Raw genomic sequence first — 21,983 nt, 5'->3', positions numbered from 1 at the left:
TCAAATACCACACACGTGTAGCGATATATATATATATATTGCCACGCGTGTGTGGTATTTGTTTGAACGAGGCGCGTGGGCGCCATCACTCGAGAAAAGAGGAGGAAGACTGACTATATATATATATATATATATATATATATATATATATATATATATATATATATATATATATATATATATATATATATATATGGTACTCATAGTGCGTCAAGTCTGCTAATCATGCTCATCGCATTAGTAACTTTGACCTTTATTTTCTCTGGTTGATCAATGTGGTCGACCAGAAGATCTCTCTAAAGGCAACGTTTCGCCAAACTTAAACGCAGGCTCCAGAGTCGTGCCCCTGCGGCAATGTGCAGCGGGGTCAGACACGCTGGCCATGCACCGAGACACCGCGGTGCCTCGACATTTGTGCGGGGAGTGTTGTGTGTCGCGGTGGCGTCTGTGCATTTATTTCAGAGATAGTGCTCCTTGCAAGCTTTAACGCTTGTGCATATAGTATTGCAAGACTGAATGTACGGTAATGTAGCTAGCTTTCCGTGCCCAATATCTGTTGCGTTGCGCTGCATAGCGCGTGGTCGCGGGGTCGCTCCCGGCTGCGGTGGCCGCATTTTGGTGGGGGCGAAATGCAAGAACGCCCGTGTACTTAGACTTAGGTGCACGTTAAAAGAGGCAGGAGGCCGAACTTAATCCCAGTCCTTGGGTGCTATAACGTAAAGCTATTCCAAACTTTTCTATTCCATTTCTGCAATCAGCCCTCCGCTATTGGTCAAGAACTTTTTTAGACCACCCCCACTTCACCTGTCTGTCACTCGACGTCACGAAAACCGCGATAGCTCGCCATCTCATATGGCGTGTACACACTGATTATGCATGATTTGACCGAACAAAAGAAAAATAGTTATTTCTGATTCGACGCCTTTTCGCCGTTAGCCGTCTGCAATTGGTCAAAAGTTTTCGGGCTGCATCCACTTCACCTGCCTGTTGCGCGACGTCAAAAAACCGCAATAACTCACCGCGTCAAAGTGACGTGTACGCGTAAAAGATGCATTAATATGCCGAACAAAACTGAATTTTCTTCTGAATAGCCGCAGGCTGCCCCGTTCCGAAAGGAATAAAAGATGGCTGCCGCCGAACGCTCAGGCACTGGCTACTCGCACCTGCTGGAGAGCATGGGTTTATTTGCGTGTACTAAAACATTTTGCGTGGCCCTGTAACATTTTCGAGCACTTTCGGCACGTTTACGACCTCGTTGTGCCAAGTCTTCTTCGTTGAGGATCCGTTGTAGCGTCATTCTTAAGCTTCCGTTGCAAGCCGCCGCGATTTTCAACGAGCCACCGCAAACTTAATAAGGGAAAGTGGACCAATCGCAGACGCCGGTACCACCCTCTTCATCGGGTTATCGATTTTCAGTGCACTGGCTCGGCCCCATCGAATGCCTCTCCACTTGAGCGTGCTCTTCGCCTCTTGTCAGCCAATTAGATAAGACAAGCCGCTCAGTGTAGGCAATGTTATTCGTTTTTAAAGCAAACAAAAGTGACCTACTGTGAACGAGGAGAGCATTTGATTGGTCTTTTCAGACAACCCTGCGAGTAACTGCCCGGTGCTTGCGTAGGCGCTTACGCAAATTTGACGTCAGGAGATTGGAATAAAAATATATTGGAATAGTTTTACGTTATACTGCGGCGTGCCTCATAACGAGATCCTATTTTTGGCACGTAAAATTCCAGAATTAGAATTATCGTGTGCCAGCATTGCATCGTTTAAAAATTCTGCGGTTTGACGTGCTAGAACCGCGATATTATTACGAGGCACGCCGTAGCGTGGGACTCGAGCTTAATTTTCACCACCTGGGGTTCTTTGACGTGCACCCAATGCACGGTAAACGGACGTCTGCATTTCGCCTCCATCGAAATGTGGCAGCCGCCGCCAGGATTTAATTATTACAGTTTTCAGCGCCGATGAACACGCGTAGGGAGCGCGCCCACGCCCTTCCTGCATTTGCAGGGAGCACCAATACCATGAAGAAACACCCGGTCAGTATAACGACTACGTAAGTGATTTGCTGATGCGTGCTGGTAGTACTTACCCCGCGAGTATAAAGTAATGGAGCCTCCTCTCGGTTTGGCCTACTTTCTTTATTCAGCTAGCAAAGGTGTTTCTAGTTGAGGATGTAGTTTAATTATACGACTACGCCTTATACAAGAATTAACGGTAACTATTCCAAAGTGACGTCCGATCGTGGATGAAAAAATGGATGCGTGGTTCGTTACTTTTGTACGTGACAGTGCCTGCATTTTGTGCTGTTGCTAGAGCGAATGCAGGCTCTGTTACTTCACTCATACCTTTTCAAAGCGCTCGTGAGGTGAAGGACAGTTAAAGTGGAGGGGGGTTGTAGGTTGACTCCCAGGGTATTTTCTAGCAGCGCGCGCACTTAGTGCGTGTATATGGACTAGACGTATTCCAAGTCAGACGTGCAGCGGTGAAGCGAGAACAGAAAAAGAACTTGCCTTTATTAACCTGCCGTCACACACTCAACATACATCCCAATGGCTGGCAACAAACGCGTCGAGTCAAGGAGCCATTTAGATGTTGCTGCCCTAAGTGGCGGATGAGCTGCTGCTGCCGTTGTCAGTTAAGTGCGCCGGATGATAGAAAACAAGGCTGATGGGACCGCATGGCCTGAAACCCACTGTACGGTGGTGCATGTGAGCTTGCCTGACTTGTGTAACACAATGTGAAAAAAAAGAGAAAGAAAAAAAAAAGAAGGAAAGAACGCCTTCAGCAGACCCAGGGTCAGAACAAAGGTCGGCCGCGACCCAACTGGTAGCAGACGTTGCCATCTTCGTCAAACTGCATGAGCCACCCGCGAATAGAGTTTCTTGAGACCGGGGCGCCTCGGCCGGCCGCTTGGTACGACGCCTGTAAACACACCGAATCCACTAGCTGGTAACCATGCCGCATATAAAACCAACGCAGCTGGAACAATTGCAGCCCTTAGCATTACTTTACATCACGTTACCAGGTAACATTAACTTATTGAATAGTTTAATTAGCTACGTTGACGTTGCGATTTCTATAATGCAAGTGATTTCCACTAGGAAAGTCCCCCTAAAAAGGCCTAAAATCGCTGTTTGTCAAAGACGAATTATGAAAAAAAAAGGGGAAAAAAGGAGCTGTTATAACAACAGGTGGTATATCCCAAACAACAGATAAAATGAAGTTGAAAGTCTCGCTTGCCGGTCTTTAGTACAAGCAAAATGCGGGCGGGTGCTTTGCTCCTTATATAGTAACGTGTTATGGAGCGTATAGCCACTTTCCATAAACGATGTCGATTCTACAGCGGCAGAAAACTATTACTTGCAACGTCAATACCGCACAACTAAAGCGTCTGCAATTAATTTACAGGTCACGCGCTCGTTACCGAGCATCCAAGCACGTATACGAGTACGAGGCTGCGAGTGTTACAACGTATTCGTGTTGAGCGCAATGGGTCGATAGCCTAATTTGGGCTGTTTTCGGCATGCCCAAACCGAGCCCGAATTAACTGTCGAGCTGGGCTCGTGTTATGCGGTTGGCAGCGCTAAGTATGTTGCCGTTGGCGATTTCAAGAGATTTAATAGTGCTCGACTATTTGTGCCTCTCAGCTCCGGAAACGCTGTTTTCCTTGTTGAAAACAAACAAACAAAAGAATACATGTACGCATTTCAGCCGTGTTCGAGCGCGGATGCTGCGTGGCGCAAATACAAGCGCCGATACTGGACAACGCCCAAGCGAAAAAGCGGTCGAAATGCGTTCCACCCGTCTGTTGACTGGGCACAAGTTTCGTGCTACCGCACTCGCTGACTGATGTTGGTGTACCCGCATTCCAGAGCTTCGAAGGCAAATCGCGGACACGGCTTGGATGGTATGCGAATTGCCTGCGAAGTATTTAAATGCGAACTTTTCAGCATTAGGTTTTTCTTTTATAACATGGATCCTAAAATTATCGCCGCCAGCCACGCCACCGACGAAGAAGAAGACAATACTGCGAACAGCCATCGCGGGTGGACGTTCGGTCATGGAGCTGATCGCAGCCGTTGCCGCTCCGCAGATCAACGCATCTACGCTCTTCAATAAATGTGGCCGCGGTCGCCTTCACGACGACATCAGCACCCTGGTTACATAGCTTTTGTTGACAGTATATGCTGCTATATCGCGGGGCTTCTTTTTCGACGGCCGCATAGTGAAAATGACTTATCGGCTGAAGTGATGAACCGTTTGTCCAACGAGTATTGTAGCTATAGAGCCGACGTATCGACAAGGGGACTTCTCTTGGTCAGGACAGCAGTTCGCTCCTTGTCTGTGCTTTGGCTCCAGCTACAATCCTCGTTCGACCACGGTTCATCACTTCAAGCCTCCTGCTTCGTGTGAACTTCTGTCTTGTCTCGATTTCGGTCGTCTGAAGTGGCACCTTCAGTTCACCTCCACTGCCATCGCACTCTTGCGCGGCTGCTGTGTGGTTAAGGAGGATGTCGTCATTGCCAGTTCAGACAAGCCGAAACGATGGCACAGGTTATTGTCGGCAAATAAATGGAGTAGCATCACCGAGTAAAGAAACAAGAAAGAAAAAAGAAACCTGTAATTTGGTATGTGGTGCGGATATGTGAAATTATTCCGATTAGGGAGGACACAGTATGGGTACATTCATTGCGGAGGCGCTGCCTTTTTGTGCGATTCCGCATTCAATCGCCGTTAACGCTAACATTTACGAAACATACGCCTTCAAAGCTGACGTGCGTAATCATTTAGACTGCATAGGTAGGTTCAGGAACCGGTTAAGGGGAACAGTGACTTTTTACGTACAATTACTTTCAGCAAGGAAATGCCTAGTCCCTAGACACGTTCAATCTCCCCATCAAATTATTCTCTAAATTAGTATCTCACTTTGCGAGGGAGGCTAAACTGATGACTTGATCAACTGTGGCGTGTGTGACAAACCTCATCAGTGTACGGGTCATAGAAGGTGTCGAAGACCGGCAACTCGCACTGCTGCTCCACTGGGAAGGCTGCATCAAGGTGACTGGCTAAAGGGGCCAGCTCCTTGACGCTGTCATTCCCCGACGGCTCCGGCATGTTCGTGGGCGCCACCAGGGTGACGTGCGCCTGATGCTTAGCGGGCTCGACCAGGTTGTCGTGCGCCATATGGTTCGCTGATGCTGAAGCGTTCCTGGACTGTGGAATGCTCAGTACTGGCATGTTCTCGGATGCCGGAACCTTTTCGGCCGCCAACAGGTTCGTGGTCGCCGGAAGGTTGGCGGGCGCCGGAAAGTTGGGTGCCGGCTGCAGGTTGCCGGGCTTCGGCAGACTGGCGGGCTTCGGTAGGTTCGGGGGCCCTGTAGGGTTGGCGGTTGCTGGAAGAATCCTGGGGTTTGGATTGTTGCATGCTGGCATGTTCGCAGATACCAGAATCTTTTCGGGTGCCAGTAGTTTCGCCGTAATGGGAATGTTTGTTGGTTCCAGAAGGTTGGGTGCTGGTAGGTTGGCGGGCTTCGGTATGTTCGCGAGCGCCGTAGGTTTCTCGGGCTCTGGGATGCTCGGTATTGACTTGTTCACGGACACAGGTAGCTTGTCGAGCTCCGTCAGGTTCGGGGTGATGGGAGTGTTTGTGGGCGCCTGAAGGTTGGGCGTCGGCATGTTGGCGGGCTTCGGCAGTTTCGCGGGCACCGGATGGTTTCTTCGCTCTGTAATATTCAGTTCTGTGAGGTTCGCGGACGCCAACAGACTCACACATGCCTGAACCTTCACGGGGGACGAAAAGTCGGGTGCCGGCATGTCAACTGGCTTCGGCAAGTTCGCGCGCGCCGGAGAGTTCCCGGGCACCGAAGGTTTCCGGAGCTCTGTAAAGTTCAGCAATGGCAGGTGCGCGGACGTCGGAAGCTTTGCGGTCGCCGGCAGTTTCGCGGCCACCAGAGGATTCGAAGGCGCCGGAAGGCTGAGTGCCGGCGTGTTCGCGGGCGCCGGGAGACTGATGCGCGCCTGAAGCTTAGCAGGCGTTTTAATGTTGGGTGTGGGCCTGTTCCCGGGTTTCGGCAGGTTTGCGGGCGCCGCCAGGCTGACACGCGCCTCAAGCTTAGCGGGCGCTTTAATGTTGGATGCTGGCATGTTCACGGGCTTCTGATGGTTTGCGGGCGCCGCCAGGCTGATGCGCGCCTGAAACTTAGCAGGCCCCTTAGTTTCGGGTCCCGGCATGTTTACAGCTTTCGGCAGGTCTGCGGGCGCCGCCAGGCTGACCCGCGCCTGAAGCTTAGCGGATGTCTTAATTTCGGGTTCCAGCATGTTTACAGGTTTCGGCAGATTTGCGGGCGCCGCCAGACTGACCCGCGCCTGAAGCCTAGCGGGTGTCTTAATGTCAGGTGCCGGCACGTTCCCAGTTGTTGGCAGGTCTGCGGGCGCCGCCAGGCTGACCCGCGCCTGAAGCTTAGCGGATGTCTTAATTTCGGGTTCCAGCATGTTTACAGGTTTCGGCAGATTTGCGGGCGCCGCCAAGCTGACCCGCGCCTGAAGCTTAGCGGGTTTCTTAATGCCAGGTGCCGGCATGTTCCCAGTTGTTGGCAGGCTTGCGGGCGCCGCCAGGCTGACCCGCGCCTGTAGCTTAGAAGGTGTCTTAATTTCGGGTTCCGGCATGTTTACAGGTTTCGGCAGACTTGCGGGCGCCGCCAACCTGACCCGCGCCTGAAGCTTAGCGGGTGTCTTAATTTCGTGTGCCGGCACGTTCCCAGGTGTTGGCAGGTTTGCGGGCGCCGCCAGGCTGACCCGCGCCTGAAGCTTAGCGGGTGCCTTAATGTCAGGTGCTGGCTTCTTCCCAGGTGTTGACAGGTTTGCGGGCGCTGCCAGGCTGACCCACGCCTGAAGCTTAGCGGGTGTCTTAATTTCGGGTGCCGGCACGTTCCCAGGTGTTGGCAGGTTTGCGGGCGCCGCCAAGCTGACCCGCGCCTGAAGCTTAGCGGGTGCCTTAATGTCAGGTGCTAGCATGTTCCCAGGTGTTGGCAGGTTTCTGGGCGCTGCCAGGCTGATCCGCGCCTGAAGATTAGCGGGTGTCTTAATGTCACGTGCTGGCATGTTGCCATGTGTTGGCAGGAGTGCGGGCGCTGCCAGACTGACCCGCGCCTGAAGCTTAGCGGGTGTCTTAATGTTGGGTGCCGTCATGTTCCCAGGTGTTGGTAGGTCTGCGGGCGCCGCCAGGCTGACCCGCGCCTGAAGCTTAGCGGGTGTCTTAATTTCGGGTGCCGGCATGTTCCCAGGTGTTGGCAGGAGTGCGGGCGCTGCCAGACTGACCCGCGCCTGAAGCTTAGCGGGTGTCTTAATGTTGGGTGCCGGCATGTTCCTGGATGTCGGCGGGTTTGCGGGAGCCGCAAGGCTGATGCGCGCCTGGGGTTTAGCGGGCGCCGGAATATTGGGTGTCTGCACGTTCCTGGGTTTCAGGAGATTCGCGCGCGCTGCCAGGCTGACGCGCGCCTGAATGTTAGCAGGCAGCACCAGCCGGTTCTCGGGCGCCGAATTGTGTGCGGGCTCCGGCTTGTTCATCATTGGCGCGTTCGCAGACACTGAAGTCTTCGCAAGCACTAGCAGCTTCGCGGGCACCGGCAGCTTCGTGGGCGCCGGGAGCTTCGAGGGAACCGGTAGCTTCGCGGACTCCGGCAGGTTTGTACGCTCCTTATTATTCTCTGTTTTTGAGACGTTCTTGAGTTCCGCCAAGTTTGGCGGCGACGAGCCTGCGAGCTGTGACAGCTTGCGCACCGGCGAGCTTGCTAGCGATGGCAAGTTTGGTGCCAGCAAGTTTTCGGGCTCCTGCTGTGTCCGCGCAGGTAGGTTCACGGGCTCCGGTAAGTTCGGTGCTGGCAGGTTCGTGGGTTCCGGTTGTTTCTGTGGTGGAAGGTTCGCGGATGCCGGAGGGCGTAGCGGCGGGTTTTTTGCAGATTCGGGCACGTTCGGCGCGGGAAGGTTAGCGAGATTATTCAAATTTAGGGGCGCCGGTGGGCCAGGCGTCGTAGGTGTGGGCTCGTCGGTCCGGCTGTTTAAATCCTCTGTCCATGGATATGTGGAAGAAAGAGGATGAAAAGGTTAACATGAAGCACGCGCCCGTACATCAGGCGGGCTAATGAGCCGGGCATTAGTTAAGAGCTTCCATTCAATCCCTACACAGTGCTAGGCAGATAGTTTCTGTGGGCTGTGATGCTTCCCTTTGTGGAACGTACTTGCGTATAACTTGCACGGTCCCATTTCGCACACAACGGGCAAACGTGTCAGCGAGGCACTACGCTGTGTATATTAATTTTGTCGATAACCTTCCAGAACTTTTATTTGCAGGATTTCTCATCGATCTACATGGCGGATTTCTACAGTTTCCCTTTTTTCTCTGCATGACCATCTGCAGGCGTTCGTTTCTTTCACGTTAGCAACAGAATCGAACGTTTCCGTATACACATTCTGCATCTTTTAAAGCGTAATTGCGCGCTGTTTAACGCTGTGCGGCGTCTTATAAGGAACGCGAAGCGATGCTGGGACGAATGTGACGCCCCTAATCGGTAGTTGAATTGCGGCGTTTAACGTCCGGGAGATGCACAGTGAGCTATTGAGGAATGCTGCAGTGAAGGGCTCTGAATTAATCCTGACCACCTAGAGTTTTTTAGCGTGCACCCAAAGCACGGTACACAAGCGTTTTCTGTATTCCAGCCCCATCTAAATGCTATGCCGACGCGGCCGGGATTCCAACCCGCGATCTCTTGCTCAGCTGCAGAACTTGATAGGTCAGCATTGGGCGTATACAGAACTAATTAACGAGAATTGACTTTATTCATATTAATGGTGCTCATGATGTGTGACAAAATTGCACCCTGTCTTGTGTACGGCTTTAAAAGTTTAGAAAAAGCAAGGAAGAAAGTGTTGCACTATTTGCGTCACATTAAGCCGTTGAAATTGCGAGCAGTGTAATTATCGCATCATAGAGCTGAAAGGAGTTGCTGATCGGTCCCGATAACCGGAGGAACCAGGGGCCGACAAAGCTTTTCGTTCGTAAGTGTTCTTACCCATTGGCCGGCCGCCTGCGCTACTAATAAGTATATCATCAGGATTGGTTATAATTTACATTTACGAACAATTCTAGTATACGAGCTTTCTGGGAAGGGGGGCCCAGAGGAGCAGTATAGTCGTATATTGCTGACTAGAAAGTAGGTCTTGGTTGAAACTGTAACAAAAAATTGAGACCCTTGGTTCCTCTTTTCTCGCTCATTGCATCGCGATGGGCTCGACTTCGACAGCCTTGGTGCCGTGAGGCAGCATACGAGAGTTTACTGGCCAGTTACCTGCTCGTTAAGTACGCGTACGACCCGCCGTGGTTGCTCAGTGGCTATGGTGTTGGGCTGCTGAGCACGAGGTCGCGGGATCGAATCCCGGCCAGGGCGGCCGCATTTCGATGGGGGGCGAAATGCGAAAACACCCGTGTGCTTATATTTAGGTGCACGTTAAAGAACCCCAGGTGGTCAAAATTTCCGGAATCCTCCACTACGGCGTGCCTCATAATCAGAAAGTGGTTTTGGCACGTAAAACACCAAATATTATTATTATTAAGTACGCGTACTATACAAAACGTATGCGGTTGAAATGATGTTCCACAACCGCCGCAATGGCCGTGATGTGACGCTGGCTAACGCTCCTAGATGTAATACTAACACGTTCACGAAAACTCGAGAAAGTGAACGGGGCCACTTCATTGACAGATGATCGCACTTGTGATGCGGCAGATATGGCTTCGGCTTCCACATGCGGCAAGTTGTCGTCGTACACTTCCATTTATTTTATTTCTTATTACTTCTACATTCCAGTTTCCCCCGATGCTTTCCAAGGCTTCGTTGTCTGTTGGCATCACGTACTTAGTCCACGATATACTTTCTGCATATTAGAGTGACGCTTGAAGACATAAAATGTATTACTTGTGCAGCCAGCAATTAGGCTCACCACTTGTCACACCGCCATGCAGATACCTCCTGCTTAATGTGTACATATGAGATGCTTTTGACCGTCGACTCCAAAGCGATGGTATTGCATGTTGCTTTTTAACGATAGCAAGTGCGTTTACGTTTCCTTTGCACATTTACACGTACGAGTGACTGCGCAGCGAGCAGGGTTACCAGGGCCCGTATGCACTCGCGAAACCTACACGAGAAGCTTTTTAAGTTGACTCGCTTTCAAATTTGCGTCCACCATTAATTACAGCGATTGGCTTGCTAACGAGACGATAGCCACAGCGATAGCCAATCGCTGACTTCAATTGCGAAAGAGGAGCTTTGTGAACACTGGTTCAGTTCCGCTCACTTATTACGCAAGCAGATTTCAACTTTTATTCGCCACGCCGCTTCTGTAGGTTTACCCGGTTGCTGACACTGATAAAGTAACTTTACAAAACTCGATTGTCGTTAATTTCGTGGTAAGAGGTTGATTACCAGAAGAGAAACTCAAGGCCAAACTACAATGTTTCTTTTTTTTTTTTAATTTCGCGCCGTAACCGATAGCGTCACGCATTTCAAGGTGTCCGCCCGTATTTGAGCCTCTATTTCTCAGTAAACGTTCTCAAAAGTTTCTAAAGTTCAGTCTTTGGGTCCTTTAGAGTACAATGTAGTCCATATCTTCCTTTAAGTATCAGTTAAATATAGGCGCGAACAGTCGTAAAAATCCGTGACATCACGGCGAGCGGAAACTATAGAAGGCGGCGTCGGGTCGCTCGCGGGTGCCATTACCCTTCTACAACGTAAAAAAAGAAAAGCCACTATTACCAAGAGAGTAGGCTTAGGGAGACAGAAAAGACGCACAAACAAAATACAGGGTGCTGTTCTGGACATCGACAAATTCCGCCATATTGTCGAATTTTGTAATGGCGGCAATTCGAGCCAATGGGAGAGACCGTAGCAGCTCTCTCAGCTACTCAGAGCTAACAGTATGGCGAATTCAACAATATGGCGGAATTTGTCAATGTATACAGACCAGCACCCCGTCTTTCGGGGGCGCGTCTTTTCTGTCTCGCCAAGCCTACTTTCACGGTAAGAGTGACCCTTATTTTTTTTTCATTGTCTAAGGGCAACTTACTGATGCAGCTCAACTTAATTTTTCTCTTCAGTGTCCCTTGAACCTCGTGCGCATAGTACCGCGTGTCGGGGTTTTCGCCGCTGTACGCAAGCAGCCATTGCAAATGAAAGTTAACGTGTTCCTCGCGAAGCGCGACTGGTTTCGGAATTCTCAGCGTTACTGCGAAAAAAAGAAAAGATAAAGCGTTGCGCCATTTAGGGAGGATGCTTACCTCTGCCGCCCTGGCTTAAATTTGTGGATGTGCTTAGTGTTGAGCTCTGCAGAAGAAAAATGTGGTAGACACGATTATTACTATTTTCTCTCTGTTTGGCATCGCGCGAGGAATAAAGCAAAACAAACAATGAGGGAAAATTGCTCAGCAGGAGAGTGAGGCAGCAAACCCTGTTGTATCGTCAGCAATATGGCCAAATTTTGCAAAAGTAAATGCCCTTACAGGAGGAAATCCAAGTGTTCAGGGTACTAGGAACTTCATTCGAGAAATGGTGATGGCTCTGAAAGCCTGTACTCGGCAGTATAACGCGGAGTGCGACAGCTAGCTCCCACCATACAGTAAGGGTTTAGCTGTTTTGCTGACAACTGCGTCATTTACACGCACAGATTAACTCCCGAGGATGTCACTGGCTTACAAACGAACCTAGTGCAACTCAGCTAGTGGTGCAAGGTCTGGCATACGGCGATAAACGTAGAAAAAACAAAGCCTGTTAAATTTTCTACACTTACTAATACTCCTCTAAACGTTTACGCCATAAACAATACAGGTATAGATAGAGTGCAAAGTTTCAATTACCTGGGCATCTATTTAACCAAAGATCTAACTTGGCACACACACATAGAATATATAACCAAGAAGGCATTTAGGAAATTAGAATTAATCAAACATCGTTTGTATCCTGCCAACTCAGAAACGAAGCTTCACGCTTACACATCTCTCATACGGTCTTTGTTGGAATACGCATCGATAATATGGCACCCAGGTACTATTGCATTGCAGAACCGCATCGAGTCAGTACAGAATAAGGCGGTAAGATTCATATTTTCTTCATATTCACCCTACACGAGCGTATCATTCTTAAAAAGCAGCATCAACATTTCAGCTTTGAATACCCGACTCAAATATTCGCGTTTAATCGTCTTGCATTCTTTATATTACGGCGAGTTGCAACCAATCGCATTAAACCGGCGCATCACATTTAATCCAAGCGGGATCATGAACACAAAGTGGAATCCATATTTGCTCATACACTAAAGTACCAATGTTCCCCTCTAGTGCAATCCATAAACGAATGGAACGCGTTACCAGAAAACATTGTCGCTTGCACTGATGCAGCTAGTTTTCAAAGGGAACTTCAGGAGCATCTCCATGAATAACGGCTATTATTGCGTGTATGCGTCTCTTAGAATTATATAATGCTTTTTTTCTTTATTCGTGCACATTTAAATGTGTCACTCAACCTTTACAATATACTACTGGGCTTACCAATTCCGAGATTCATTTCAGTGTTCCTGTTATTTATGCGTATTCGAAATTGTGTAATATTTCTCTCGTTGCGCCTGATTTAAATATGAATAGCATCCTGAAAGTGGCGTTAAATTTCCTTTATACCGAGGTGCTTTCCTGTTACCCAACTCATATCATTCGTTTTCGTCTTGTTTGTTCAGGTGTTTCTACATTTGAAACAATAATTTTGTATTGCCCCCCCCCCCCCGCTTCTATGTAATGCCCTTCAGGGTCTTTAGGGTACATCAATAAATAAATAAATAAATAAATAAATAAATAAATAAATAAATAAATAAATAAAGGGCAGTCTGTGGCACGTAGGATGAGGGCTGTTGAACATAGCAACGAAAAACAAAAACATTTCATGGAGTGGAAGGTTAGTGACTTGCTGATTCAAACGGGGATCGTAATGAGGTCAATATTAAGCCAGAAAACAATAAACGTTTTTTTAATGGAAAGACGCACACAACTTGTATAAGGGCACGAACCTGCAACGAACCACATTTTAAAACAACTTATATCCATCAGGCAATAAGTTCCATACACCTATTTGCATATAACTCGTGAGGCATGCTTTATTTTGTGGCGATTAGCCTGGCTCGAGTAGTGCGCGAAGTTAGCAGCAGTCTGTGGGGGTCGTGAGAGGTTGGTATCATTCTTGCGCAAAAAATACAGGGAAAAACAAAAATGAAGGACGCCTTTCGAAAAGCTGCTGTATGATGGGGGAACCAAAAACTCTGTTCACTGTACGAGCGCGTTTGAAACGACTAAAAATGGTTCAAAAGGTGCTGTTATTTCATAACACACCCCAACAAGGGTATATACATGGTCGCTATATAGCATTTAAACCTATTTGTGAGACAGGTTGTGTCTGTGTGCTTTCGGGGTCATGCTCACTGAAAGTGGACGTTAATTTCAATGGATCGGTTCCGCCACACGGCGTGCTGCTTTCTTAGCTGTCTTTTTGTTGAGTACAGCGGATTGCTTGCACGTGGCGACACTCGTAACTGTATTGGCTCAAGCCGGGAGCTCTGAAAGTTGAGGCTTGCACCGCGTAGACAGCGGTTTACGAAGACTAAAGAGGGGTTCCGGGTTATGTTCACGTTTCTGCAAACACATTTAAGAGAGCGCACGCATCTCAACAAACGTACACGACTCGACTCCGGCTATTTCGGAGTCGTTAGGCTTTGGCTCCTTTATTAACGCGACAGCGTTAAAGAGCTCGTGTCGCAGAAAAGCCGGTGTCGTCGGCGGCGTTGGCCGTGAGCGATAAATCCCGGGAGGCACTTCATGAATGAAAAAGAACTTGCAAGGTTGGAATCGAACCAGGGTCTCCGGAGTGTGAGACGGAGACGCTACCACTCAGCCACGAGTTCGATGCTTCAACTCGGTACAAAAGCGCCTCTAGTGAATGCGGTGTTGCCTTAGAAATGTGCCGTAGAAAGTTATACTGCGGTGTACATCGGTATTTATGAGCATGTAACTTACAGAAGTCGCAGGTACACGAGTAGCGAAGTACGTTTCCGCTACATTTCTTCTGCGCTCTGCACACACGCAGAGCCATCTTGCGGCAAACACAGAAGACCCCCTCCTCGCAATGTGCGGCGCTGCCCCGACACGTGGCGCGCCACTCGCCCGCTTCTCCCCTTCGGGCCGTGCGGGGAGCGGTGCGAGGATGCCCCACTACCCTTGCGTTTAATAAGTTTTCTCGCTCTCTCCCCTTCCAACTTCACTCGTCACTCGCACCCTCGCGTTTTGGTGACGTGGCTCCTCTTTCCGCTCACAGTGCGATTCCTAGGTGCAGCGTCCGATGCGGGACGCCTCTGACCTGATCGCTGAGCCGTAGCGCGTCTGTTGGGAAAGCGTCCCCTGCGATATGTGCCGAGCTGCTTCCGAGGAATCATGCGTCTGCGTGGTGCTCCCAAGCGAGGTAGAGGACGATCCCATCGAGGCGTCAGCCCCATGATCGCGTCGGCCTTCATGGCGCGTCGCGACCCGGCTTTCCGTGCTGATCACGACGTTTGGCTCGCGTAGATAATTTCTCCCTCCGAGACAGCGAGTTCTTTGGTTCGTTCCGCTTGCTCAGGCGCACGTTTCGTTGCCGCGCCGAACGCTGCGTTGCTCGGCGCTCACCGCATGATTGGTGGGTGCAAATTCCTATGCAGGGCGCCTCATAAGTGATCACTGCGCCGTAGCGCAATGTCTTACACCCCTTGGCGGGTCGACGGGAACGCTATCGCGTTCCACTGTTGAAGGCGAAGCTTCAGCGTCCTCCAATTTTTTGTGAGTGGGCGCCAGAGCAATTTGCTAATATCTCGTGGTGCGCAAGCCTGCGCAGCACGACAAATTTTAAAGATCGGCCCACGGACGACAGTATAGCCGCTTCTCTCGACACCGGTACTCCGAGTCTAGGCACCCCTTCTGTCCCTTCCGTCTTCCCCGTCCACCAACCATACCAGGAAGACCCTCGATACATAAAAAAAAAACTCACCCGCGCATTTCCGATGTCAATATCACGCGTTTAAATGTATAGGACGCGAAGTGCATGCAAACACGAGTGTATTTCGTCAATTCCGAAACAACCCGGGAGATAGGCCATTTACTTTTCTGATATTGCCATGGAGGCTTGGTTAACACACTTGTGACCTTCAACGGCGATGAAGAACGTCTCCATAATCTCCCTTGCCAATTGTTACTTGTGCCTTTACTTAATCTGTGTTTGCCTAAGTATGGGGTTTCAATGACATATTTTGCAGTGCACGACCAAGTGCGACCTTACTTCGTTCTTGACACTCAGCACATGTTCCTAAATGCTCTCGAAACCTTCAGGAGCGCATGGCTCTGATGGTTTCGAGGAGACAGAGAGTGTTAGTAGCCGACAAATAAGGACTATTTGTCGTTTCGCCGGAGGGCATGTTCTCAGAGAAGGCCGCCGATGCTGTTGAAACGCATTTCAAGACAGCATCCGTGAAGGATGCTTGACTGAAAGAGCTGGCATTAGCCGTATTGAGACGTCACCATTTTGGGATGTTTATTGTCTATGCTCCATCTCACAACTAGTTTACAGCACTGCCGCAGCTACGGGGCGTACGCAAGCAATATCCTTGCGCAGCGGCATATAGTTCCGGGCGTAGCTGTCTGATTAATAGCAGTATTAGAAAGTTTTGTTTTTGCTTGGTGCATAATACATTACAGCGATACGTGACATGCTAGGAGCTTTGCACATGCACGTCGTATACCGTGAATTCAGCAGCCGCTGTGCAGACGACGCAGTGCGAATGAACACGCCTCGAGGGGCATTCGGCCTTCTATATTGCCTAAGAAGTCCGGCAGCGTCCACAGTGCTGCAAACAACTTGTGAGATGGAGTATAGAGTATAGAATTCTAAGGGTTCCAAGTTTGAGCTGATGTTCTTAGCAAAAGCCAACAAACAAGGCGTTCCATTTAGGGTGATAGTATCTGAGGGAAACACGCGCCAGTGAGAAGTTGCGACTTGGGTGCAGAAACAACTATTCTTCCTGCAAAAGGATGGATAGGTGGGCTAGTTGGTAACACATTTATAAACACTTAGAGCACTAAAAACACCAAAGACGTAGAAGAAGAAACACACAACACAAACGCGTGTGGTGCGTGTTTCTTTTTCTACGTCTTTCGTGTTTTTATTAATGTCCTTCCTGTACTGCGCATAGCCGTTCGCTGTGTTCGTAAGTCGCAGGCTTTGGTGAGGTTTCTCGAAGACTGCGATCCTGGGAGTTGTAGGGCTTTCTGCGCCGACGTGGACAATTGATATTACTTGTTGTCATGTGCAAGCTAATGCAGTGTGTGAAGCAGTGTATAAGGCAATTAGAGAACGATCAGGCAGCGTTCATTAGCAGGTGTCTTGTTCCCGTTGAAAGTTTTCTATAGATTTTTATTAACGTTCGGCACATGTAGCCTGAAATGGTAAGATGTGGTGGTGGTGTGGTGAAATGTGAAACGTGGTGAAATGGCAAGGGCTAGCGGTTCTAGCGTAGCCCCTGTTCTTAGCAATATATTTATGGCACATGTGGACAGGGAAATTGAACGCAATATCAGTGGCCGTGCGGCTTACATTGCCAGATATGTGGATGCTTTTCTTGTTTTAGTGGACCGGTTAATGTACAGAGAACGGTAGTTCATGATTTAAAAATATTGAAAGAGTGGGAATTGGAACTAGGTTTTACTTTTGAACTTCCAAAACAAGAATAGATACAGTTTTTGGACGTAGAATAGTTGTTCGCAGGCGACCTAATAAGTTTGCAATAATGTCCAAAGTCTGCAAAGCTTCTTAGCTGAGCTTTTGGTCTAAGCATTCTAAATTTGTAAAAAAAAAAAAAAAAATGATGGCTCTTGCGTACGGTCTTCTGTGTAAAAATCTTGTCACGACAGGATGTATGATAGCTTCAGTAATCAGTTCCTCAGATTAAAGCAGGCTAGGTATTTATAATTTTTCATCGCCAGGCCATGTGATAAAATAAAAACAGTTAAGAAAAAGACACTTCAGAAGGGTGACATTTCCGGCGCTAAGAAGAACAATACAGTTGTAAAACTATACGTGTACGAACTTCCACACGGGTTCAATAATGTTGCGGGGAGTTTTGGTGTACGAGTGGTTTTAGCGCGCCGTGGAAACTAGGTGAGCTTTGCCTGGCTGTACAGAATAAGGCTGAGAAGTCCTCGGCTACGAGGATGTATTAGTGCTGGGTAGCAGACAGGGATACTACACGCTAGAAGCGGTGCAGGGGTAGTTTATCGCATTCCATGTTTGTGCGAAGTGCGTACTTTAGCCAAACAGGCCATTTTGTGAACACCCGACTTCAGCAGCATGCACTCAACATCAAAGAACGTAGCAGGATCGCGCCTACAACCATGCAGTGCAAGAAGTGTCGTTGTAGCCCCATATTTAGCAAGACACAGATTCAGTATAGGCACAAGTCACAATTGGCAAGGTAAATAATGTAGGCGTTCTCTATCGCCGCTGAAGGTCACAAGTGTGGCAAACAAAGCATAGCGTTATGAGAAAAAGAACGACAGATGTCCGGGGTTGTTTAAGAATTGATGCACGTTAAGAGGCCCCATATTTGCGCACCCTCTACATTCTACTTTCAAATGCTTATTTTCGCATTATACATAGATGGGTCAACGTAGTTTTGTACGTCGGATATCATGAGTGTACTGCTGTGCCTGGCGGTCCCTCAGAGCGGTAGAGGCCCCACCAGCGATATGCAGCTGTCACGGGTGCTGTTTTGGTTGGCGATTCCCCTGAACAAAGGATGTCCCACCAGCGACACCCAGCTGCGACGGTTGATGTTCACGCCTCATCATTTACTTCAAGGTAGGTCGCTTGAAGACAGCAACGCCGCCTCTCTTGACCGTAGCGAAGGAGCCAGTGATCGATGATAGGATCATCGTCGAGAACTCCCGGGGAAAGCGTCGTCGGCAGGTTCAGTTTTCCACGTGGTTTCCTCGTATTGTGCCACATTGGAGACAGGTGTACCACGTTGGAGACACGAGCAGCACGTTGGATACCAGTGAGGGGCGATAGAGGTGGTGAACGATTCGGCGTTTGTGATTGGCCAGTGAATTCCCTCAACGAGGGAAAGAGGGAAGAAAAGGGCATAAGAAGCGGATCCGGACGGCTGGGAGGTAAGAGACGCTCGGACATGCAAAGACGATAGCATGTAGTGTGCTCCAATAGTTGGAGCCGTGATCTAAAACTGAACCACGTACGTCTTTTCAATATAATCCTTTTTTTCATTCTCTTCAACGTCGCTCGGAACCCTTCTTTCTCCCGACACCTGGCACGGCACCACCGAGAGAACCTTCGTTGGCCGCACGGAACCTCGACTTTCAGAACAGTACGTACATGTCGCTTGGTTCCGGAATAAACCCTTTGTTGCGAGTTCGCCGCATATGTTGGACACTTCTTTGCTACGTCTCTGTGTTGTTTCTTTCTTTTGGGTGGGGGGAGGGGGGAGGCGGAGGGACTGTTTTGTCCTGAAGCATGCATTCATATGAATACAACAATCAAACCCCGGCCCTCAGTCCCCAGCAGCTGCGAAGTAACTGGCCATGGCGGCGGTCAGACCTGTGACGCAGCAGAGGGTGCTAAGAATCCCTGGATCCGGACAGACCGCCGTTGAAATCTGAACCTGGCAAAGTTTAACGCTAGAACGTTATCTAGTGAGGCGAGTCTAGCAGTACTATTGGAGGAATCAGAGGGCAGCAAATGGGATATAATAGGGCTCAGTGAGGTTAGGAGAATAAATGAAGCATATACAGTCCTAAAACGCGGGCACGTCCTGTGCTACCGGGGCTTATCAGAGAGACGAGAACTAGGAGTCAGATTCCTTATTAATAAGGATATAGATCGTAACATACAGGAATTCGATAGCATTAACGAGAGGATGGCAGGTCTTGTTGTGAAACTTCATAAGTGGTACAAAAAAAGATTGTACAGGTCTACGCCCCTACATCCAGTCATGATGACCAGGAAGTCGAAAGCTTCTATGAAGACGTGGAATCGGCGATGGGTAGAGTGAAAACTAAATACACTATACTAATGGGCGACTTTAATGCCAAGGTAGGCAAGAAGCAGGTTGGAGACAAGGCAGTGGGGGAATATGGCATAGGCACTAGGAATAGCAGAGGAGAGTTATTAGTAGACTTTGCGGAACAGAATAATATGAGGATAATGAATACCTTCTTCCGCAAGCGGGATAGCCGAAAGTGGACGTGAAGGAGCCCGAACGGCGAGACTAGAAATGAAATAGACCTCATACTCTGCGCTAACCCTGGCATCATACAAGATGTGGACGTGCTCGGCAAGGTGCGCTGCATTGACCATAGGATGGTAAGAACTCGAATTAGCCTAGAATTGAGGAGGGAATGGAAGAAACTGGTACATAAGAAGCCGATCAATGAGTTAGCGGTAAGAGGGAAAATAGAGGAATTGCGGATCAAGCTACAGAACAGGTATTCGGCTTTAACTCAGGAAGAGGACCTTAGTGTTCAAACAATGAACGACAATCTTACGGGCATCATTAAGGAGTGTGCAATAGAAGTCGCTGTTAACGCCGTTAGACAGGATACCAGTAAGCTATATCAGGAGACAAAAGATCAAGAAACGCCAATGTATGAAGGCTTGTAACCCTACAGCTAGAATAGAACTGGCAGAACTTTCTAAGTTAATCAATAAGCGTAAGACAGCCGGCATAAGGAAGTATAATATGGATAGAATTGAACATGCTCTCATGAACGGAGGAAGCCTAAAATCAGTGAAGAAGAAACTAGGAATTGGCAAGAATCAGATATATGCGTTAGAGACAAAGCCGGCAATATCATTACTAATATGGATGAGATAGTTCAAGTGGCTGAGGAGTTATATAGAGAGTTATACAGTGCCAGTGGCACCCAGGACTATTATGGCAGAGAGAATAGTCTAGAGGAATTTGAAATCCCACAAGTAACGCCGGAAGAAGTAAAGAAAACCTTGGGAGCTATGCAAAGGGGGAAGGCAGCTGGGGAGAATCAGGTAACAGCAGATTTGTTGAAGGATGGTGGGCACATTGTTCTAGAAATGCTGGCCACCCTGTATACGCAATGCCTTATGACCTAGAGCGTACAGGAATCTTGGAAGAACGCTAACACAATTCTAATCCATAAGAAAGGGGACGCCAAAGACTTGAAAAATTATATACCGATCAGCTTACTGTCCGTTGCCTACAAAGTATTTACTAAGGTAATCGCAAATAAAATCAGGAACACCCTAGACTTCTGTCAACCAAAGGACCAGGCAGGATTCTGTAAAGGCTACTCAACGATAGACCATATTCACACTATCGATCAGGTGATAGAGAAATTTGCGGAATTTAATCAACCATTATATAAAGCTTTCATTGATTACGAGAAAACGTTTGATTCAGTCGAAACCTCAGCAGTCATGGAGGCATTACGGAATCAGGGTGTATACGAGCCGTATGTAAAAATACTGATAAATAGATGTATTCCCTTACCACTTCCAGTGCCTCGCTACCTATCGTAAACTGCTGTTCTTTACCGAGACTGTTAAACATTACACTTTAGTTATCTGTAGAATAATCTTTAGACCCACGCTTCTGCTTTGCCTCTTCCAGAGCAGTGAGCATGCATTGCAGTTGGTCCCCTGAGTTACTAAGCAAGGCAATATCATCAGCGAATCGCAAGTTACTAAGGTATTCTCCATTAACTCTCATCCCCAATTCTTCCCAATCCAGGTCTCTGAATAGCTCCTGTAAACACGCTGTGAATAGCATTGGAGAGATCGTATCTCCCTGCCTGAGTCCTTTCTTTACTGGAATTTTGTTGCTCTCTTTATGGAGGACTACGGTGGCTGTGGAGCCGCTATATATATATATATATATATGAATAGCATTGGAGAGATCGTATCTCCCTGCCTGAGTCCTTTCTTTACTGGAATTTTGTTGCTCTCTTTATGGAGGACTACGGTGGCTGTGGAGCCGCCGTGTGGAGCCGCCGTATATATATATATATATATATATATATATATATATATATATATATATATATATATATATATATATATATATATATATATATATAGCGGCTCCACAGCCACCGTAGTCCTCCATAAAGAGAGCAACAAAATTCCAGTAAAGAAAGGACTCAGGCAGGGAGATACGATCTCTCCAATGCTATTCACAGCGTGTTTACAGGAGCTATTCAGAGACCTGGATTGGGAAGAATTGGGGATGAAAGTTAATGGAGAATACCTTAGTAACTTGCGATTCGCTGATGATATTGCCTTGCTTAGTAACTCAGGGGACCAATTGCAATGCATGCTCGCTGATCTGGAGAGGCAAAGCAGAAGCGTGGGTCTAAAAATTAATCTGCAGAGAACTAAAGTAATGTTTAACAGTCTCGGTAAAGAACAGCAGTTTACGATAGGTAGCGAGGCACTGGAAGTGGTAAGGGAATACATCTATTTAGGGTAGGTAGTGACCGCGGATCCGGATCATGAGACTGAAATAACCAGAAGAACAAGAATGGGCTGGGGTGCGTTTGGCAGGCATTCTCAGATCATGAACAGCTGGTTGCCATTATCCCTCAAGAGAAAAGTGTTTAACAGCTGTGTCTTACCAGTACTCACGTACGGGGGAGAAACCTGGAGGCTTAGGAAAATGGTTCTACTTAAATTGTGGACGACGCAACGAGCTATGGAAAGAAGAACGATGGGTGTAACGTTAAGGGATAAGAAAAGGGCAGATTGGATGAGGGAACAAATGCGAGTTAATGACAACTTAGTTGAAATCAAGGAAAAGAAATGGGGGGCATGGGCAAGACA

The 21,983-nt window shown here is 48.3% G+C and overlaps 1 protein-coding gene across 5 annotated transcripts in view; it reads right to left on the bottom strand.

The window, feature by feature from the left end:
* Positions 1–2,495: 2,495 nt before the first annotated feature.
* LOC142558355 (uncharacterized) overlaps positions 2,496–21,983 on the bottom strand; it is a 44,610-nt gene continuing 25,122 nt past the window's right edge. For all 5 annotated transcript variants that reach the window (XM_075670500.1, XM_075670506.1, XM_075670515.1 and 2 more), the window contains 3 exons: positions 11,336–11,381; positions 4,984–8,069; positions 2,496–2,925 (listed from right to left, as the gene is read on the bottom strand). In XM_075670500.1, the coding sequence (XP_075526615.1) occupies positions 2,800–2,925; positions 4,984–8,069; positions 11,336–11,381 (3,258 nt within the window). In that variant the 3' untranslated portion in view covers positions 2,496–2,799. The remainder of the gene's footprint in view (positions 2,926–4,983; positions 8,070–11,335; positions 11,382–21,983) is intronic.

This window comes from Dermacentor variabilis, chromosome 1 (genome assembly GCF_050947875.1).
Source record: "Dermacentor variabilis isolate Ectoservices chromosome 1, ASM5094787v1, whole genome shotgun sequence".
Classification (NCBI taxonomy): Eukaryota; Metazoa; Arthropoda; class Arachnida; order Ixodida; family Ixodidae; genus Dermacentor; species Dermacentor variabilis.
Note: the sequence above shows the minus strand (reverse complement) of the source record. Positions and strands in the feature narration are given on the sequence as shown.